The sequence below is a fragment of the Amblyomma mixtum genome, chromosome 6 (assembly GCF_055824585.1).
Source record: "Amblyomma mixtum isolate Tamu chromosome 6, ASM5582458v1, whole genome shotgun sequence".
Lineage (NCBI taxonomy): Eukaryota > Metazoa > Arthropoda > Arachnida > Ixodida > Ixodidae > Amblyomma > Amblyomma mixtum.
The window spans coordinates 160,214,687-160,237,024 of NC_143017.1; the positions used below are offsets into that span (position 1 = coordinate 160,214,687).

The 22,338-nt window shown below is 44.1% G+C and overlaps 1 protein-coding gene across 1 annotated transcript in view; it reads right to left on the bottom strand.

Annotated features, from left to right (window-relative positions):
* The window catches only part of Vps16A (vacuolar protein sorting 16), a 34,664-nt gene extending 12,518 nt beyond the window's left edge, over positions 1 to 22,146 (bottom strand). Inside the window, exons 1-16 of the mRNA XM_089549927.1 lie at positions 22,018 to 22,146; positions 21,452 to 21,543; positions 21,235 to 21,335; positions 19,160 to 19,288; positions 16,506 to 16,650; positions 15,320 to 15,444; positions 15,067 to 15,186; positions 12,067 to 12,122; positions 11,506 to 11,580; positions 10,831 to 10,925; positions 9,027 to 9,103; positions 7,721 to 7,852; positions 4,771 to 4,898; positions 4,457 to 4,601; positions 1,539 to 1,673; positions 160 to 268 (exon numbers count right to left, since the gene is read on the bottom strand). Of these exons, the coding sequence (XP_089406053.1) occupies positions 160 to 268; positions 1,539 to 1,673; positions 4,457 to 4,601; positions 4,771 to 4,898; positions 7,721 to 7,852; positions 9,027 to 9,103; positions 10,831 to 10,925; positions 11,506 to 11,580; positions 12,067 to 12,122; positions 15,067 to 15,186; positions 15,320 to 15,444; positions 16,506 to 16,650; positions 19,160 to 19,288; positions 21,235 to 21,335; positions 21,452 to 21,543; positions 22,018 to 22,070 (1,717 nt within the window). The 5' untranslated portion in view covers positions 22,071 to 22,146. The remainder of the gene's footprint in view (positions 1 to 159; positions 269 to 1,538; positions 1,674 to 4,456; positions 4,602 to 4,770; positions 4,899 to 7,720; positions 7,853 to 9,026; positions 9,104 to 10,830; positions 10,926 to 11,505; positions 11,581 to 12,066; positions 12,123 to 15,066; positions 15,187 to 15,319; positions 15,445 to 16,505; positions 16,651 to 19,159; positions 19,289 to 21,234; positions 21,336 to 21,451; positions 21,544 to 22,017) is intronic.
* Positions 22,147 to 22,338: the final 192 nt, after the last annotated feature.

The following is a 22,338-nucleotide window of genomic DNA, read 5'->3' on the forward strand; positions in this document are numbered from 1 at the left end:
ACAAATTACAGTGCAATGAAAAAAATAACATGAAGTAATACAAAGGTGGTCAGCTGCACATCACATAAGACTAACAGCAAAGTCTTGTTGAATCTTGCTAGCGTATTGCAAGAAAGAAAATTTTTTTTGCATCCTTTCCACGTAAAATGGCTGTCATACCCAAATCTGTGTCGCCACTCTCAATGGCCTTGACAAGGGCACGCTCTTCTTGCCCAAGCTCCACAAGAATAGGCACCTGCTCAGAGGCCCTTGGTTCACAGTCAAGCAGCTGGTTAAAAAGTAAACAAATAAACAGAGAAAGATAAGTGATAGTGAGATCAAACCATGCAGACATTTTGACTGGAAAATTGTTGCTGCTAATCGTTCAGGCTATGTGCCAACCAGGCACATGCCAAGAAGGCTACAACAGAGTGACACAAAGTAGCTATGTATTCTGCTCAATAGGAAAAACCCATTTACTATTACCCGCCTCTGGACCATGCTCTCCGTTATGGAGCCAGCATTAACTTTGCGTACTTCTTTCCATATCCGGAATAAAGAAAAACATTGATTTATCGCTGACAGAATTAAAGCAGGTCACTCTTGAATATTTGCAAAAGAACCACGGACACTGATTACACATCTACAGAGACGACTCAGTGAACCCCATCAGTTCTTCCGGCTCCAAAAGTCATCACTATAAGGGTCACAATAGTTAGAGTTAATTAAGACGTCTTGCCAGACATCGTTAACAGGTGCAGAACTTACTGACTGCTCTTTGTGTCGCCACTGAGCATGTCATTAAAGAAAGCTGCCAACAGTGGTCTATTCTCACCAACTCAAAAGCAGCCCTCCAAAACTTACATCCTGGATCCCATGAACAACTGGTAGTGGAAATCTGAGAGCTACCACCACTGTACCATCAACAAGGGCCACGATATTGTTTACCAATGACTACTAGGATACAATGGCACCACAGGCAATCGTGGCGCAGACTATCTCTATTTCATGAAATACCACCTAGTAGTGTCATTGCACAGTAGCACACTTTCCTTGTGATCCACAATGCAGACAATGGAAGTCAGTTTACCATGCCTAATGAATGCTTCGAATTGTTTTGTGTGTTGTGTTGGGTTTAATGGCACATAGGCAACTAAGCCCATTATGCACCAAGCTCAAGAATGCTTCGAATTATTTTTCTTCAAAATAAGCAAATGCACTATTAAAATTCGATGCGTACGTGCAATCTCATTTCATTAAGAACTTTACACCACAAATAACACATTCTCACATGCGTTTATTGTGTCCCTGTCTGGTGCTATGGACATAATAAATGCATGTTAGAAAAGGCCTACAAATGCAGTTAAAGCTGTATTAAGCTACGAAAGCTAAGAGCAATAACATTCATGAAATACACAGAGGGTGCACGGCACACGAAATCCAGAAACTAATTGGATAGCTGAAGCCCACGCCGCCGGTAGCCCGACAGTGTGAAGCAGTGCTCCTTAGATAGTTGGGGTGTCTGCCACACCACAGACAGATTGTTCAAGCCCACTCACCTTGATGGCGAGGTCCTGCCTCCCACAATCCACTGCTTTCCTGGCTATCTCCGAGTAAAGGATGCCGGGCGATGAAGCCAGTTTTTCTGAAATGGCTTTCGCAACTTCATCTGTGGGAATGTGCAGCTGGGCTACCTGTGAAACAGGATGAGAACAGGATGAAAACATTCCACTAGAACTAGCAAGGCAGTGAGTGGGTTGGATACTGGCTCATTCAGAGTAGTCTACAAAAATTTTACTGCTTACAAGAGGTTTAAAACAGAGGAAATAGCACCTGGAGGAATTTTCTAAAAACATGTTATAACATTCGTTTCTCTTCCTCTATATTTCTGAGACCAGTGTAATCAGTCGACAGAGAGGAATGGCACATTAAAAAAAAATTTAAAGAAAAGAGACGTCGAACTGTGTTTTAGTAGCTATATTCTTTTTTTAATGCTACTGTTGCTACAGACATCAGTAGGAATGACAATATAATGGAAAAATGAGAGTAATTTACCTTATTTACATGAATACAACTCTGGGGGGGGGGAGCTTGAGAACTAAGAATATAAAAGAAATATTACAATTATAATGCAATCTCAAACTGTTCAGGTCAACTATAGCCAAGAGCCCTCTTAAAAAAAATGCAGTTGGCATACTATACGCCATGAGCTTCGCGCTGGCTGCGCCGCCCGTCGCCGCTCTTGCGAAGCAGCGACGGGGCTGCTCCCGCTGGCTTGCTGCTTGCCGCTGGCTTGTTTCTGCTGTTCGCAGGCCATTTACTTATGCGTCTCTCTCAGAAACTGCATATGTGCATGTGCTGCCATACGAAGGCTTTACGGATTGAAGTGATAATCGGACAAGCATGCTATTAATCTAAGAGGCAGGTTTTGCGCTGGAAATCACGGCTTTCTCTCATGCGCAATTCGGGCATGCTGTCTTGTTTATGACTTGACTCGCAACCTACCCATGGCTAAATATCGTGAAAAAAGGAACTGTTCTGGGGACGTGATCAATTTGAGTTTATCCCTGCACTGGTTTTCTTTTGCGCATGAACAGCGTTACGCTTTTAAGCGCTGTTCGGAACTCCTAACCATGCAACGGTGCACTGGTATGGCAAGCTTCATTGGTCACTCGCTGTAGGTGACATGCGTTTTATGCTGCCTATTTACCTCTGTCAAGTACTGTGCCATAGCATGCTGTGCTTCTGGCGCATCCCTGCACGCTCTATTAAACGGCTGCATTCCCTGTACAACATGCAGACGTCCTTGCGATTTTGCTACATAGGCTTCACCACGACACCTGTGCACGATTCTGCGAATAGTACCTGACACTACTCCGCAGCTCGAAAGGCATATTGCTGAAGCATGAAACTTCACAGCGTACTTATTTGCTTGCAATACTTTTGCAAGCATTTTGTTAATTTTGTTATTTTTTGTTTTGTTAATTACTAGCATTTTGTTTTGGCTTTCAACAAAGGAGCCCCGAGTGACAAAGGCTATAGCCCTCATTACACTGAGAATATTACCTGTAGTGCAGTAGTTTGGAGTTCAAAAAGTTACCATCGAAAACTGGATATTTTAAAGGTTACGGCGGATTACGATCATTTTTTTTTTTATGTTATGTCCTATTGCTGTAGTGCGGCAATCAATGAAAACAAATGCTATAGCTGCTTCGCTAAGTGCTCTTACATATTGTGTTTAGCCCCGCAATGCCATATCGCAGTGCTTTCAAAACGAGCACATCAGTGGTTGTTCCCTAAACGCAGCATAGAAGGCGATCATTTTCCCCTCACCCCCGTTTGTTCAGTCTGCTCAGGCGTCAATAACTGACTGGGTTACGGTGGTGTCACAGAATATAACTCCATCGAGTATCGCACCGCTTTGTCAAAACTCTTCGATATCTGCACTGAACGGTTAGGTTTCTGCATTGGCTTGGTAAATCACAGGCAAGACATTCCATCCGTGACGCACGGTTGCTGTCGAACGTGCATTGGGCTCGCCGTACTGCAGCGACGCTGAAGATGCGACCACTCTCGCTGAGCACCGGTCCATCTCTACCTGTTATTTCTGCTGCTATAGAAATGTCCTTAGCCTCAGCCACTAACTTAACCGCTGTGGCCGCGGCAAGCCGGCAACGAGGCCGGCAAACGTGTGCCAACGCAGGGGAGCACAGCCAGCGGATTCCGCCGCTGTTTTCAGAATTGGCCGCGAGAGGGATTTCAGTGGCACCCCTACAGGCAGCGCTCATGGCGCATTACATGGAAGTAGCAGACATGTTGATGTTATTTAAGAGGCAACACTCCAGATGTTCACACCACAATCAAACGGAGCCAATCCTTCGATACTTTAATGCACGCAGCTTCCCAGCTGCCATAACCGCCATTGAGATTCTCAATCTAAACACCAACTAGCCCAGCTGTCTGCCTTAAATAACCGCCATGCTGTTACTACACAATGCTTCAAACTACCCAGCCCTGTACCCTTTTGCCCGTCTTCTTTTTCCCTACTCCAGTAAACTCTTTTCGTACCTTCTATTTCTAAATTACCCGCACTGCCAAAGCCACTTTCTATTTTGCACTTAGGCATTACATGCTTTGCCTCCAAGGTAATCAAACAGCTGGCTTCTCCTAGCAGCTGTTAAGCCTGGTAGCGAAGGTAGTTTAGCTACCTTGAAAATCTCAGAAAAAAAAATTTGCACTATATTCCTACTTTGGTTCCGCATATAACATGAAGTGCATTGTGAAGCATTATTCGATTTCTCTCATGGAATTTTGCGGATTTTTTGTCAAAATTTTAAATCTTACGCTGCAAAAAGTTAGCCTTAGGCACATTTTGGTTCCTATCCAAGCAAAGTGTAGAACAGCAAGAACTCGAATGAGGGCCAGGAGTACGCTGCTAGCAAAGCCAGGAGTTCGATCTCCAGTCAGGTTGTGTCACCTTATAGCAGGCCCAGTGTGCCAGAATACGGCTGGTGCCCTCCGGTTCCTGCAGGCGAAGGAACTTGGCGATCTTGAGTGCAAGGTAGTAGTGCTGCCGCAGAACCAACCGGTCTAGCAAGACGTCGACCGACAAGCACTGAAGCCTTTGGAGAAAAGCAGTCAAGGATACTCGGGAATGTGAAAGCAAGTGCTTTGCCAAGCCCCTCCAATGAGGCAACTGCACGCCCAGGGATAAGGCACGTACTATAGTAAAAATCCCATGTTACCACCACAGTTTCAACCAACGAAGCAAACACAAGGCAAAAAGGATACTGCAGGTAGGTCAGAGGCAATCCCACCATGTGGTCCCTTACAGCGTTCAGAACCCGCAGCAGCCGACAGGTTTCCACAAAACTGCTTGGGTTCATGCTTTGTACAAATGACTTCCCGAAGAATGCAGCCTGCAATTTGAGCAAGAGACCACAATGTTATTGATGCTGCTGCCAATAAATGAGCACGGCTTCTTTATGAAAAGCGTTCCTTTAAGCCCACATAAAGTTTGTCACGGCACAATGATACGCTATGTTAAAAGTAGAGGTGTGCAAATATCGGAAACTTCAAATAGTTTGCAAATAGTGTTAACTCTGAGAAAACGCCTAGGACCCTCAGGCAGCAGCACTGTCAAGTGTCCCATGCTTTGCCTTAAAGAGGCCACGACCGGGTCGTTCTTCATACTGCAATTTTGTACTTCAGCCATTAATACAAGAGCCTCTGATTCAATTTCCAAAATTTGGGTGCCCAGGGCACACTGTATATTCGTAAAAATGTGATCGAAATTGAGACCAGGAAACTCCTCCTACCGGCAGCGACCGCCATATTGAATGCTCTCGTGACGTCACTAGGGCATACACGGAGCAACATCGTCTGCTATCGTTGCTGCATTGTGCGCAGCAAGGTCTCTTGTCCCCAGTACTTTCGCGGGCGATTGCAGTAGCAGCCATCTCTCATACTATATGAGTGACTAGTGCCACAAAAGCGATAACAGTAACGTAGTTTTCCGGTAAGGTCCGGTCACACTAGGCCGATGCGACGTCGATCGACGGTCGGTACTCAGATGCCGTTGCTGACGCACCAGAATGTCACGCTGGAACCGACGACGACGCCAGCATGGCCTACAACCGCGTATTGTAGTAGTGTAAACAACAAGCTTCGGTTAACTTTTGCTGGATTCTTAAATTTTGTTGGACGGCAGACGGTCAGCCCCTTGCCCCTTTTGTGATGAGGCCTAGCGAGTCCGCAGGATTCGCGTGTGCGATTCTGGTGACTGCGGAGAGTGAATTCACAGCTCTTAGCGCATGCAAATAGCCTTCGAGCGTAGTTTTGGCTGCAGTGACTTCAAAGCGACGACTGCCTACATCGCAGGACGCCCGTACAGTAAGCGAGAAGCGCCGATGTGTCCCTGTCTGCAGAGCATGTGTGTTGAAGGTCGGCAGCCGGCAGCAGGCGTCGGCGTCGACTGTGGACAACAAATTTGGCTGTTTTCATTAATGCGAGTGGTGTCCAAACGTATTTTCAGGTAAAGGGATTGAAAATAAAGTATTGGTGACATCGGAGGAAGCAGACACAATTAGCAAGAAGCGCCGTATGTACACGAAGCTTTTCCCAAGCAGGCAATCGATAGCAGCATCGGCTCTTATTGCAGTGTTATCGTAGTATGTAAACGAGTCAAACTACACTTTCTAAGAAAGAGCAGATAATAGTTAAGATATGAAGAGTCCACCTCGCGTCATGCCAAGCAAACGATCAGTACTGTTTGAGCGCAGCTATGTAAACAACTTCAGCGCGGGGCTGCAGTAATTGTAATCGTCGCATTCCTGGCGGACTTAGCGCATGCAGAGTAAATGCTAAATGATTCACTATTAATTTGAAGCACTCATTTAGGTGGCGGCGACTGTTCGTTGGTGCGTGCAGTGAAACATATTCGAGTCGTGTTGGCTTCTGCTAGCGGCTTGGTTCTGCAAAAGGGTTCTACGAGCCAAAAGAAATGTATGCACGACTTACAAACATACACACATGCAGCGGGGAAGCAGTCATATTTGGCACTTTCCTCTGCTCCTTTCGTGCCGTAAGCTTACTCTAGTGCCACCTTGTGATAATTTGAATTTATTCATCGAGCCAACGAATAGCGGGCAAGAACAGCCAGCGACAGATCGCCATGCCGTTCACGGCGTACATGGGCGAAGGCATGCATGGCACGTGCCATTTTTCACGAGAGCACTGCATTGCTTCTAAGTGTATGTAGCAGGGGTGCACCAATTTCTGTTTCCTCGGTAATCAGAAAACAGGCGCCATGAGCAAGTTCGCTTTCCCAAGGATCACTAAGCTCGCGTGCTAAGCTGAAGGCTTCCGAAAAGAAAACACGGAAAATGCATTTTATTTCGCTAAGCTAAAAGAAAAACTTTTCAAGCAATCGCCGTCCACGATGTGCGAGCAAGAAGAACCTCAATGCAGCGAACAGCGCGCAGCAGACGACGCAGGGCGAGTATGCCCTTGTGACGTCAGCTATCAGAGGTTGCCAGACCAGAAAGTAGCTTGCAAGAGAAACGAAAAAAATTTGTTTTAAAAATATCTACCGCACAGAATCAACTCAAAATTCGGGGGATTGTAGTTTAACGTGTTGGGAATTATATGCAATAAGCAGGGTATGCGCGAAAATAGGCTGTCGTGGCCCCTCTAAAGCCAACAAAAAAAGCTACGTAAAAGCTATCTTGTCACAAATATTTCAGTCGACTGTTTTTCAACGTGATTTACAACTTTCGAATTGACACTTTTTCCTGAAGCTGGTAGACAAAAAGTTGCCTCGTTAGTTTTAATTACCAAACTTAGCTAACCAAAAAATACTGCAGAGTATACTACACTACTTTAAACAACGCTGAGGTTGCTTCACTTGTTGATGATATGCTGTCATTTTAAAAAACGTGGTTAGGTTTAGTTGGGACACCTGGTACATACGACTACAGGAATGGCTTCAAACCACAATTTAAGAACAATAGCACAAGGCAAAAATAAGCTAGCAGGTTGAACTAGTGCAGGTCTCGAACCAGACCTACCTAGAACAACATATACTTTGCCATTAATATACTTCTACATACATTACCTTCAGCTACCCAACATGTCAATGGCTTAGAACAACTGTAGCAATGTATGTACTGCATAGTCTTGCATAGCTTCAAGCTTGCATAGCTAACAGAGCTATTCAAACTTTTCCAAATGGACAGCTCACCCTGAGTAGCTTCTTCTGTGTCTTGGGCTGGTACTCATGTGCCGCAGCATCAATGCACTGCTGCACAGCGACTTCCAGCTCCTTGTTCTCCATGATTGTTCTCAGGTACTCGTCGGCCTTGTAGCTTTTTTTCTGGTAAAGAAAAAATTGTCCTTCAACGACCACAACTGCCAAGGAATGCGAGGACTTGAAGCCCTGTCACCAAGCGCCTTAAAGTTTATGAGTTTGTTTGAAACCAGCAAATGGATTCTTGCCTAAAAACTTTTAGTGAGCTACATTCTAGAGATGGCATTTGCATCAGGCATGGTTGCTAGATGCAAGAGCTGACTGGCAAAATGTCAGCAGCTACTTACGTGCACACATGTATGGCAGAATATACCCCCCAAATATGGCATTACCAAATGGTGTACTCCCCAGTGTACACACTGAATAAGTGTGTTAAGCTAGTCAACAAGACACCACCATTGCTTTTAAAACTTAGCCACTACTCAATTATTTTTTCAGCAATCTTTTACATCCACTACACTGTTCGAACTTTATTTTTATTACTGCAAGCAGTCAGTAGTGCACTGAAGATGAAACAGAGTGCAGTTATTTGGTAACAAACCTATTAAATGATTAGTGCTGAAGACAAAAGAGTATGCAGCTGTGTTTAATAGTGGTGCCCACTGCTCGTCCAGTAATTTTACCTCCAGTTAAGCTTCGAGAAGTAACGGACATCTAATAAGCCCACAGACATGTCACTTACATATTTAATGCTTCTGTCATCGCTATACACCTCTCAATAACAGTAAGCAATACTACAGTGAAAGTAAATTATACTTTGACACCTTCTGCAATTGGCAGCAATATTGTGTAGCGTAAGAAACCAAAAAGATGCCCTTTCTGCTCAATAACTGTACACTGTCAAGGAATGCTGGCTAGCAATGATGAATATTTAGATGAAGCTCCTGATGGTGTCCTCAAGTTGCATGTGTGGCAACAATTAAGTGGAGAGACCACCATGCAATGTAGTGCAAATGCATGTGTTGTTTTGCATTTTTTTTTTGTTACACTTCATGTGCACCTGTGGCTGCACCTGCACACAAGCACTGCCTCTAAAACCTAGGCAGTACAGTCAGACACTGCTGTTTCTGCTCTGAAGCTCACTGTGTGCTATAAACAAGCCTGGTGCCCCTTCCGATTCATGCTTCAATTCAATAGCATTGCAGCAAAAAGAGAGAAAAACAAAAATGAACACCCTGGTGTCAATGTTCATTGTAGAAGAGACCATGCCAAAAGAAAACCTTGCCTAAAAAGCACAAACCTCGAATTCTACTGAGGCCTCGACAAGGAGAGCACCGGGCTTGATGGAGCCAATTCTGAACACCTCTGTTACAACATCTGGAAGGGAACGAGAAAAAAATGTCCTTGCAATCATACATTCTTTAAGAAAGAAAGCATCTTTTTCGATAAGCTTGTTAACGGAAACCCTAGATGAAAACAAACAACATTATTGTATTAACTTTCATCGAAGGAAACCCATTTCCCAATAAATGTGGTACAGATGTTTCAATAACAGCTAGAATGAGTAGATACTGTGTGCCACTCCTGTGAAGCTTTTAATTGCCCAGAACACAGGTCTGGTGAAATTAAATGGCTTGAAAACTTGGATGATATCTACCTTCATCAAACAAAAAGTAAAAAAGATACGAACATGAACACGGAAAAATTCCAAGAATCTTGCAGACTAGTCATAACTGCCAGTTCCAGCTGTAAATATTGGTGTCACAAGAGAAGTTTACTGGTTCACCCGTCCAGTTTCCAAGTTTAAATTGCCTCAGGAAAGAGCACTAGTTGAGAAGTGTCCTTCTATGCAGTTGTGCCTTTTTGGTTGCTTGTTTCAGACCTGCTCACAAAGAACACACAGTCTGAGCAAGCCATTATCAAAAAGAGAAAAAAAAGTGCATTACTCTGTCCTCTCCCAAAGGCATTCATGACACATGACAATTTAAAAGTTCAGCATGAACAGGTGCTCCATCTTTTCAGGTGTACTTGGGGAACACTTATTAAGGATGCACTGCAAGGCTTTTGTGCACATATGAAGATTTTAACCTCACACAGAGGACAAATAGAAGCTGGTCTGCATTGATGGACACCATGCTCTAATCATGAAGAAACCACTATCACCGAAAACGAAGCCTTTATAAGTTAGAAAAGGTCAAAAAATAAAATACAGGTGCTGCCATCACTGGCCAATTTCGGAAGTAAGATGTGTGCGTCAACAGTGATTTTTTTTATTGCGAATCGCAGTGGCTACGCTACACTGCCATTCACTTCAAAACAGGGCCAACTCGTCTTTTTCAGTAAGGACGTCACAGGTTTGAATCGATTGGTGAGAAGATTTTAAAATCCAACTTTCTCGCTGTTAAATGCATCTTGCTGACAGGCAAATGTCAACGTAGCCAGAAAGGGCCAGAGAATCAATTTTTACTGAGAACAATAACTGTATGCAGCTGCCTGCCCATCAAACACTGGCACTGCAATCTCTGCGTAAAGTGCTCTCCAAGAATCATCCACTTCCTCGCATTACTGTGCAAGGAGACTGAGCAAGAAACAGGTTGAGAGTGACGATGCACGCACTGCGCCCCATGGCCAAACAGCACTAAATAGCCTCTCACTCAGAGACTGGTCATTTCTCCACCTCATCAACGAGAGTTCGAACCCTGATGTTGGCACTATGTAACATCTGTCCAAATACATTAAGGCTGGTAGTCGCGTTGGTGCTGGTGGCACAATTTAGTGAGCACCTAGCACTGCGGCTTTGAAATGCAAGCTTTTTATTCTCCATTCAGCCAGTTGCCCCATTTCTCGTGCCACCTTTTTTTAATGGCCAAATGCAACACCACTCTCACTGCCACACCCTTTCAGCGAACGATCAGTATAGTGCCACCCAGCCACAGCATTGCTACCTGTTACCGCAAGAGCCACATCCTTCCCGCAACAACGACACCTCCCAATCATCATAGTTAACCTGCACCACAAACATATGTGTGCGTGAGGAAAAGAGAGACAGAGGCAGACATAGCTATGCTTACTTCCTTAAACAGTGCAAATGGGGTTACTATTACCTGGAACTTTCTGCAACAGTTCATGGCTGTAGTTGCCAATAATGCGGGCACCATCCAGTTCCTGCACTAGATATATTGAAGTGTCGAAAGTGTAAGTGCACAGGAGTCAAGGAAAAAAAAAAGGACTTTTGTGTAGCAAGGCTGCACTGTGAGTGACGGAACATGCCATAGTTATGAATTGTGGATTAATTGCAGTCACCTGAGGTTCTTTTGTGCATCAAAACCTCAGCACTAAAGCATTTTTGCCTTTCAATTCCATGGAGATGTGACTGCTGCAGATGGGACTGATCCTGCCAACTTGTGCACAGTAGCTGAATGCCGGAGCAACGGAGCCACCCTAGTGGGTCCAAGGAGTTACGACAACCCGTATCCATATACAACAAACAAGCTGCCTCTGGAGAGGTTTTCAACACCTAAACCTACATAGTTTGCACCCAATGAAAGCCAGCTGATCTCTAATATCAATTGCTGAGAGATTCTTTCTACTCACACACCACTATATGGCATATTGTGTAAAAAATAGCTGTCACCACAAGATTCTGTACAACTAGATTCACTTTAAAGTATGCCCACTAAACAAATACAACAAAACAATGGCTTTGGTGATGTTATGAGAAAAAGGAAATAAAACACCAAGTTCCAAGAACCAGAATTCAAATGCAAGACAAAGGATATTTTATGAAGTCTCTGTCCATGCCAACGACAAAGACCATGTTGTTCCAATGCCCAATGACTGCTCTGCGGCCACACCTAGAGAGCAAAAATGCAGCGTTATGGTATGGCTTTGAAGAAAAGGTAATCACACCACTTCTGTGCACCCCACTTTGAAGGTATCAGATGCTATCAATCTAACTTATCTCTTCTCTTGGTCTAACGTCAATAAATTACCTGCAGCTGTGTGAAAGCTCTATACAACTTTTCGAGTTTAAACACCAGTTTCCCCAGCAACAAGAATTTAATGACAAACTTGCTGATAGCAAAGAAAAAGAAGAATTGGTAAGCAAAAAAAATCTGTGCCTACTCACAATTGCCTAATGCCTTCCTTTTGGTAGCACCACCATAAAATACAACAAGCATTAGTTAGAGGTACCAAACCATGCATTCATAATAAAAACAGACACGCATCTTTGGACTGCTCTCAGTTGAAGTTTACTACACAAAGAGGGTACACTAAACAGCTTTTGCTTGTACTAAGCTTTATTTGATGCACTGTAAAAATATATAATATTGGCTCACCACAAAAGTTGTTTGGGCCGTGACTTTGCCTGAGTGTCTATCTCACAATATGGTGTCTGGAACGAAGTTCGGACAGAAACATCACGAGTTAAAATTTTCAGAGCCTAATAAAAAAAAAAACGCTGAAAAACATGTTGAAAGTAAAGCAAGCGACAGTGTACAGCACAAACTAATTCTAGCCTTATCTAGTGAATTATTTTCGGAAATTGGTCCCCTCTTGTAAATGAGGAACCTGCCCCAAAGTGGATTGGCTGTTCATTAACTGAAAAAGACTCTCTTCAAGCTGCACACAAAGACAGCCTCACAGCAAGGACGAAAGTGCACAGTCGACTGCTGAACTACCCCGTGATTCATGTGGAACTACTGCTACTCACCCTTGCATCAGTTCCTGTGATTTTCTTTATATACACCTTTGCCTATTTTTCCATGTAAAAGCATACATACTGAAGCCCCTAATTCCATAACAACATAAGATTTATGCAAAACTGATTAGTTCGGTACACTGCACAGAAACAAATATACTGCACCTGCATGAAAATTCCACATCAGCAAAAGTGTGAGCATATGACTAGACAAGACTGCAAGATGGCGAAGCACCAATGACAGCGACTGCACAGGTCACCTACTGCTGCATTAGACCCCGGGACATGCTTCAAAGCAGCTGCACAGTTAGAGTCCTTGTGCAGGAAATAACAACCATAAGAAATTGGACAATTGTATGGGGACAGTTACCATTCCAGCGACCAGAAAACGCTAGCACTACTTCTCGAAGAACCTCAGGTGGTCGAAATTTCCAGAGCCCTTCACTATGGCGTCCTTCATAACCTAAGTTGCTGTGGGACGTTAAACCCCCCCCTTAAACCATAAACTAGAGCCAAACAGGGAACAACAACAAACAAGAACCAGAGAGATAACGGATGAAGCAATGAACTTACAGCTTCATACCAGCAGGCAAAAGGCTCAACTACCTATCATTTTATGTCATAAAGTTCATTACTACCAGTAATGCACCTGCCAGCAGTGGAGCACGAATACATTCAGGGTAGCTCCTGTCCTTCTTAAAGGGAAACTGCATAGGTTTTAGAAATCAACGAGCTTAAGAGGGTCGAATGTATGAAACTTGCAGGTAAAGCATGCGAAGTCTTTTTGGGCTAGCACTTGAAATAGTGAAGAAATCACCGATTAAAATCCGGACGCCCTTCAATCTTCTCCGCAGCGCACAACGACAAGTGGGGGGGGGGACATGATGACGTCATCGAAGGTATCGGTACATTTCCAACGCACAAACACCTGCTTTGAAGGAAAAAAAACCCACGCCACCGAAGGCGACCCCTGCCGAGAGTTGTTTGGCAGCTTCTAAAGAGTCCGGGTGGGGTGTGGCTGACGACAGTGGTAATTTGAAATCATACCTTCCGTGACGTGATGCTGAATTTCCCTGCACTCCTCCAGTGCATTGAGGAGAAGCGCAAAATTCAATCGTCGATTACGTCACTATTTTAAATGCTAGTGCAAAAACACTTGGCATGCTTCACTTATAGCCTATATAGATTTGAATTCTTGAATATCGGGAAATTCTCAAAAAAGTGCTGCAGTTGCCCTTTAAGCTTGTTCCACTGTCTTTTCTGAAAAAGCTGCTGACAACAGCTTAGGCCCAAACTCTGAAAGCTTCCTTTCCTTAGAAGTCTTCCTAACCTTACGTGAGGCCGCCTTTCCGCGAATGTTCGATGGAGGAAGCCAGCTTACTCTGAAAGCTTCCCTCGCCTCTCCTCAAGTAAGGAACGCACGCCGCGTGTCTGGGTTTGAGGGTTCCTTCACATCGGCCAATAGGACGCCTAGTAGGAAGTTGCATTCCCGCGGCGACAACAAACATGGCGGCGCCCTTCGAAGCTGGGCCCCTCGATTCGAACTGAATTCGTCATCGTTACTGCGTTTCTCAGTGCGTTCGCTGGCCATAAATGGGCCATCGGTCTTTCGCTTCCTCTCATCTCGCCTCTAAGAAAAGTATGAGTGATAAATTTGCCTTATTTTTTTATTTAGATTGGCGATTCAGCCAATTTTAGGCTTAAGACCATCGGTTTGTTGACAGAAATGGTTTCCGTCCTAACAACCAGATGGCGCCACTAGGCTGAGCTAGGCGGAAACCTCGTCCACCAGATGCAAAGGGAATAGCCACATAAACGTCAATCGTCATGTCATTGCGTCGCTGTTTGCATACGCTGAATTAAAAGTGGAAATTTGAGAAACGTTGTAACTTCCCGCAAAATACCTGCGTTTAGCGTACGTAAGCATGCACACGCTTATGGTACATTGACAGCGTCGATTTATGCTATTTGTTAGCCATATCTCTCACGCCATGAGCGGCGACGTGGTGGCCGGGAGGTGTGAACGAGGCAACATTTCGGCGGCGACAGCGAGCGAAATCTGCCGCCGCCGAATGCCCAAGTGTGACAGAGCCGCACCGCTGCGGAATCTGAACGCAAATTCTTCCTCTGAGTGCACTTCCACTGGATTCACCGCGTCGCGAAGCGGCCTAGCTGTTGGAGGACACAGGTACACTTCATCGAATGCGTATTCACAAGCGCGGTTAAAAAATTGCGTGTAGTCGCCCGCGTAGCGGTCAGTCCACGCTGCCATTTTCTCCCGCCTGCTCAACTGCGCTCACACCGGGCTCGCCGCCCGCGTGAGTGTGCGGAGTCACTTGTGGCAGCAGTGAGGTGAAGCGCTCCTCCAGGGCCAGGAGAGACGTAAGGACGCATGAAGGCAGCTGGCGGCTGCCTCAACTGTGAGGAGGCACCAAGGACGACCTTACTTAGGGCTCCTCAGTAAGGAAGGTTTCAGATTGACATGAGGGCTCCTCACTGCAGTGAAGGCTCCCTTACTGAGGTAAGGAAGCTTTCAGAGTTTGGGGGTTAGTTTGCACCCTTTACGTGCATGACGTGCTTGTCTGAAATGAAGGATTTGCACTGCTTGCTATAGCGGCAACGTAGAACCAACATTCACCTTTAGGTCACTGGTCCCTGCCCACAGATGTCCATTGTCCAGAAAGAGAGCAATGTTTGTGTAGTCGAAGGACACTGCCATTTCAATCACGGCATTGAAAGGAGCCTTGATAGGCGGCGCCTAAAAGGAAATGAGATTGAAAAATTTGCAATTCAAATCGTCTCTAGACTGTTACAATGAAGCGTCTTTAGAAGATGTTGATTCAAAGCACACTTCTTGAGTGAACTCAACACAAACATGTCTGGAAGCAGACCTCTAAGGAGCATCTTGTGCTGCTTCTTGGGTCCAGGGTATAAATTTTGTCGTCTTTGGCAGCGACAACTTTGGTACTTGAGTCATCCAGGATGGCAGTCCAACTGCTGGGAGGTGCATCCAAACCTGTTCCAACGTAAGAAAAAAGTTTCACAAGCTTGAGACACAAGTAATAGAAAAAAAACTACCTGGTTATATACAGTTCTGGCACTTCTGATGAGTGCACAATTCTTCAGCTGCTCACAATGTTTCAACAAAGCTTACAATCGCAAACGGAAGATTTACCTGCAAATAAGAAGCTGTACACCAGCTGCTTATTCAGAGTAATGAGGGGGTGAGATCTTAAGTGCTAGGAGAAACGTGACGTCAAGATGCCATTCAGGCTGGATAATTCAATTCGATCCAGAGCTTACACGGTTATGAATGCCTAACTTTTTTCTTATTTTTTTTATTTAAATTCACTGTGCTGGTAGGAGACAAGAAGATAGCAACACTGAATTAAACTTTGGAACATGGAAATTTTAAACATACCACATTGCAGAAATTACGGATATCAGATGCTTCAATTTAGGATTCCCCAACTACCAAATAGTTTTCGTTTGTCCTTGGACTAACTGGTAGTTAGAAATGCACCATTAATTAATTTCTCAATTCCTTTTCGATTAGCTTGAGTGCACGTGCAATTTTAATGCATCCTTGTTCCTTGTAGATTGTTTACGGGTATTTGCGATGCATTTTGCCTCTATGCATCGTATACATTTTGCAGGTGAATTTAAATGCTTTCTTTGACCTTGTCCCTGCTCTTGCACATTTTTGGTCATTCGATAAGCATTTGCAACTGCATTTTCCGTGTATGTAGCACGACCGCGTTTCGCAATGTTCATCAGATATGGCAAATCATATTTGCGTTACTGGGATCAGTCATTCCCACTCTATGAAACTGAAAATATTGGCTGCTGCAGCTGCCTGGCAAGAACGTGCAGCCCCAGTCAAGCCTTTACTTTGGCTTTTTGGCTAGGTCTCCCTTCAACACTGTAATGTTGTTGATAAAATGTTGAATAAACAATAAAAAGAATAAACTTAAGAGATAAAAGAATGCATCACAGCTGGCCTCCATGAGGACGAATACTCAAGCCACAAGAAATAATGTAAAACAAGAACGGCAAAAGCTGAAATCAACGACCTACCAGGTATGTCACCGAGCTGCCACGTCTTGTAGCTGGCAATGTTCTCGACAAGGAAGAACTTGTAGGATCGTGTGAGGATAACCACACCCGTCCTTTTGTTGGTAGAAAACACTCGGGCCTCCAAGACACCAGCATCTTTAGGAACCTGCAGATATGATCATTTACTCGAACTGATTCTTTGATCCCACCTACATCCTTTGTAAAGGCTCCCTTTAATTTGAACTCTACACAGGGAAAACAAATTTTCAGTCCTCTCTGAATACGAATTACGCACTGTCGAGTAACTCTCATGCAACTTCATATACAGGTACGTGAGAAAAGTATCCGGACTATAGCAATAAACAAATATTACGGACACAATGAAAGCTTGTCAATTCTAACTTCAAGAGACCGGGAAAAATGTTCGAATTATCAAATGACTCTCAAAAAACTGTCAAGAACTGTTTGCCTCATGGCAAAGTTATCTGTCGAAAGACTGCACTATGGTTCACTGCTTCTGAGGTGGAAACAGCATGACAGTGACTGTTTTTCACATTTCCACCAATGCTTTATGCATTCACACTGTTGGGAGCGTCGAAGCAGAGCAGCCCCAAAATGAAAAGAGTTCCTATGGCATCCTCCACGGTGTGACGTGGTAGCTGTCGAGCCCCCTCACAAGTGGCTGCGTAGCGTGTGAGGAAAATTCACTGCACAAAGAGTAACCGGCATAAGGTGATGAGCGTGAAGTTTTGGCACAATGGAATGAAAGACTCACAAGGATGGAAGTGAGCAAAACGTGCAGCTGCTCCGATCAGCATCCCAAACAGCGCACAGCTGGGCTGGGTTGGCTGGTGGATGCTCAGCCGATAGCCACCATCATTGCGGATTTGTACAAGGCTCAGGAAAGTGGAACAGACTAAGCAGTCTGACTATTCTCGAAGACAAGGCTGTCTGTTTTTCGTCACGCCTGCCATTTTGAGCACACCATAGGTGCATGGGCATTTCTGTAGCATGCAATTCAGGTTTGAGTAGGACTATTTTGACGCTTGCTTGCTGTGCCAGTCGTACCTGAACGCAACCTTTCTTCGGGAAGCTGTTCGAATTGACCGATGCGAGACATGCAGCGCCCGAACTAGCAGGCGTTCAATGCCATAAACGTACATGAACGGTAGCTGGAAGTGCATCGGCTGCTTGAATTATCCAGATTTTTTAATTATGGGGGGAGGGGGCAATTAACAAGCTTTTCCTGTATGCACAAAATCACTATTTTGACCACTTAGAAGTGCTCAAAACAGCATTGTTTCTTCTTCGAGACATTGTTTCCAGTGCTTCTGTCACACACGATACACCCAGTGGAAGTCCGCAATCACAATCTCTTTTAGGAACTGCGGTGAAGCCGCTTGAACTCTTTCCGCTATTCTGAAATGGCGTCACGTCTGAATTGTAGGGAGGGTGATCAGTGTTGGCACATTGTGCTCCTTCAGAAACTGCCTTTCGTGTAGCAAAGTGTTACTCAGTTCATTGTTATGGTGGAGAATCGAGGTATCAGTGATCTCCCTTTCCACGCGACACACCCTTAACCTCAACCTCTAGAGCACTTTCACATAAAAGTGAGCATTCACTGCTTGTCCACAATCATTCTCACATTCACTTGCCAATCCAAGTCCAAAAGTTCCTTCACTCTTGCCATATTTTAATGCAACAATATTAGACTTCACATCATGCAATTTTGCATCATGCATCTGTCTCAAAAGTTGCTGACTGGTTGAGAAGGCAATGATGTCACGTCACGAGACCTTGTAATGAAATCATAACCTGTCCACCATGCCACGTTGGTCAGTGATATGATCGCACAGACATTTCGTACGTGGTGAGAGAACTGACACAGACACACAAACATGTAGCAGCAATTTTGCTTCTAATACTGTTGCATTCCACTCTTAAAGTGACTTAAGCGCCGCCATAATTTCTTCTTCACTATAAATTTTTGATGGGACGTCCTGCGCCTTGCCTGTATTTGATGTCCTCCATTCCCTCTTTAAACTTCTTGTGCCAGTCGAAAACTAGTGTTTTTGACATGCATCCTCCCCATAGCTTGACGAATCATGGCAAGGGTCTCAGCATCGGATTTCCTTAAGTTTCACAAAAAACTTTATTGCGTACCACTGTTCAATAGTGTGCTGCATCGCTATTCCTGGCACTGTGATGAAAAAAATTGCTCACTGTGCATACGATCTGATCCACACTATGCAAAGTCTGAGAGGAAACTGAGCTCGGTCACTCTACAAGCCTAGAAACCCCCATCAACGTCCCGGCCTAGGGAGACCCCCCACTGCATTACATCCCCATCACAGGGAAAAATCAGTACGGACAATTTTTAGACAGACCATGTAGTTGGATTTAGGAAAGACTGTGACCCCACCTCCTGAACCAGAAACTCTGAGAAAACTGAAAAGACCGCTATTTTTTCTTTCAAGAACAAGCTTGCATGCAGCTGCAGTAATGATGTGCGCATTACAGCAACTGTTATGTGCACTACCGCAACTGCTGCTGTCTAAATTTGGGTAATGACTGGTGCTCTCTATATATCCACCTCTGAATAAAGGCTGCACACAAGAGCTGCTATGAGTGCTTGTGTGAGAGTGGCATAGGTCTCCCCATACTATAATGCTCACCTGGCCCATGGTGAAAGTTGTCTGCACTCTTCCCTGCAAGGTGTACTCAGTGATGGCACCATCTCTCTGAACAACCACCAGGCTCTCCACATTCGACCATCCCATGGCCACGATGGCCCCGGTGTCATGCTGAAACGATTCCAGCACCTTTTGCACACAACTTGTTTGAAAATTGTCTCATCCACTGAAGAAAACACAATTAACAGAAAAATAAAATGCATGCTGGCTGTTGCTATGAAATAAACTATGCAGTATGCCTGATAATTGCTACTGAGAGTTTACGCGAATCGGATCATCAGTAGCAAAACTGTCCCATGAAATTTAACTGAAATATGAAAGATTCCTTGCAAGCAAGATTTTTTTGTGCAGCCCAGAAACATTGTTCTCCTGTTTAGAACAACCAGATTATGTCCACAGTAAGAAAACTACCCCTCATAGTGCCCTCAGATTATCCGTGCCCTATGCCAACCACAGCCACTACCATCCCAGCAAACTTCCTTATCTCATCTCTCCACCTAACTTTTGTCTGAATACAGCTGCATTTCACTTCCCCTGAAATCAGCTCTGTCAGCCTAACAACCTACTGGTTACCTGTTCGCCACATTAGATGTTCCACCCAAGCCCATCTTTATTTCTTTTAAGCGCCAGAAGGATACTAACCAGAGTTTGTTTTCTATTTCATGTTTCTCCTTCAATTTCTCTCAAGGCTACCCTTTCAATTTCCTTTCCATGTCACACTTTGCTATCCCGAATTTCTTATTAGCCTCCAAGTTCCGGCTTCACAGGAGAGTACTGGCAGGATGCAATGGTCATGTACTTTCTCTTAAGGATACTGGTAAGGCCCCATTCATAACTTGAGAGTGCCTGCCAGGTACACTCCAAACCACATTCACAGTGCAGGTAATTTCTTTGCCATTGTCTGGACCATCCGTCAGAACTTGGCCTAGATAGAGTTACTTCTTTACTACATCTAACGACTCAATACCTACTCTAAACTGTTGCTCCCTTCTCATCCTGTCCAACATTAGTTTTCGGGATCTAAAGTTTTAAGCCTACCATTTCACTTTACATAAAACAATGATAATGTATTTATTCATCTTGCCCATTGTGGTGACTCAGTGCCTAAGGTGTTGAGATGCTAAGCATGTCATAGAAAATGCAGTACAAATCAAGACAACAGCTAATGAGAATTGAAAGTTAGCACTTGTATGTCTCATGTCTTTCTCATGTCTTTGCTTTGATTTGAGCTACACTTTTTACACCATGTCACACAAATCACCCTAACTACCACATTAGCCAGCGAAGCTTGAATTTGCTGACTTGTCATTACAGTAACCACATTTCAATAGATGTGAAATGTAAAAAAACCTATGCACTGAGATCTTGGTGTGCATTAAAGAACACCAGGTGGCTGAAGTTAATCCAAGGCCCTTGGCATGCAAAAAAGCCAATCACCTCATTACTATATTATTCGGCCATCTGCACCTAGAGCTGGATAACTTAAATTTTGCATGATTTAACAGTCAGAATTTAATTACATTAACATAGTCATTGAAAAGAACTATCTAGAAATTGTAATGAAGTGAAAAGAAAGATGGCTTCCCATGTAAGCTTCCTCTAGTACACCAGGACTAAGAAAGGAGCAACACACATAAGTGTATTAATAGACACATATTTACCAACAGTGTTTCATGTTTTTACAATGCTCAGACGAACTGGCAAGTGACACCACATAACCGCATGGTGCAGCTTAGACAGCCACATTGGCATCTTATCTTTATATGTTGTATGTTCGGGTTCCTTGACCGACTCCATCATTTCTGTCTCTACCACGTGTTGTTTGTGGAGACATAAGGTACAAAAACTGCTTGATTATATCGCATTCTGCAATCTGTCACACTCAGCAACATCTGAGGTGAGCATTGCATCCAAGCAATGAGTCATGCAGCAGAAGTTTTAGAGAGCAATATGTGGGTGAAAGAAAATGCCTTTAGACAGAAGCAGAAAGCTTGAAATGTCTGCAATCCGGCTCAAACAAAACAAGCGCAACGGTGTCCACTGACCAGCATGCCTACCTTAATATTTCCTAGTGTTTTTCCACTAGCCGAGAAGAGGTGTATTAGGCATCCACTGCCCAACTTGATCCGGCCGGCTTTGCAGTCATCTCTTATGAGGGCTAGAGAGAAGAGAGCCGCGCATGTGATTTTCTATTATCTACTCAGTCATGGTACCACTCTCAGAAAGGAATGAGTTTTTTTTCGTTCGTATTTTTCTCATGGAAACGGCACTCACCGATTGGTCCCCCGAACGGAGCTGCGGCGACAATGAAATCTGACAGTTCAAGGTTCTGTGCCTGCCAGTCCATCGAATAGAGCTCAAATTTCCTGTGGCAATGTTAATTGAGAAAGGCAAATCAGTAATGTGCTAAAGCATCACAAGTTGCAGCTGATGTTCCTTTGCACAGACAAAGCATGCTTGACGTGTCTACGGTAGTCGCGGCTACTCAAAAATGAAACAGCCTCTGAATTTGCACTTTCCCGATCGAGCGCTTCGCTGTCAAGAAGTCAATGACAGCCCTCAAAAGCAGAACAATGAAATAATTTACTGACAACCGTGAACTCATGATACAAAAGCTGAGTGGTCTGTGAGTACATGGTGACTACTGCACAACTGTCAGATGTTTTTCACACACATTTCAAGTTTCAGTGTGCACTATCAATACGCACTTGACACACAGACAGTAAATGAGCGGGTAAACGTAGTGGTCAGTGATTTTCACAGGCAACGCCAGCGAGCAATCGGAAATTATTGTGCATGCCCTGCTTTCTTTGTAGGAAAATTATCACGGAAAAACTCGCCTGTAGTAAACATCTTTGCCCAAGGGACTCCAATCAGCTGTGTGAAGCGCCATTTCGGCATCGCCCCCGCGAAGCGTTGGTAGGCGAAAGTGGCGAAGGGGCAAGAAATGGCCGTCAAAGAGCTAAGGCAGCGCGACTATAAATTGATAAAAATATATCGTTATAACTTTATTTTCTGAAATGCTTAAAAAAATTTTATTAAACATTTTGGCCATAGAAACGCCCAAAGTTTAGTATTAATTTTGCAATCAAATTCGATAACAAGTGTGGTAAATAAAACCGCTATCCATAATATTGCGGTCATTGCGGTCTACGTTATAA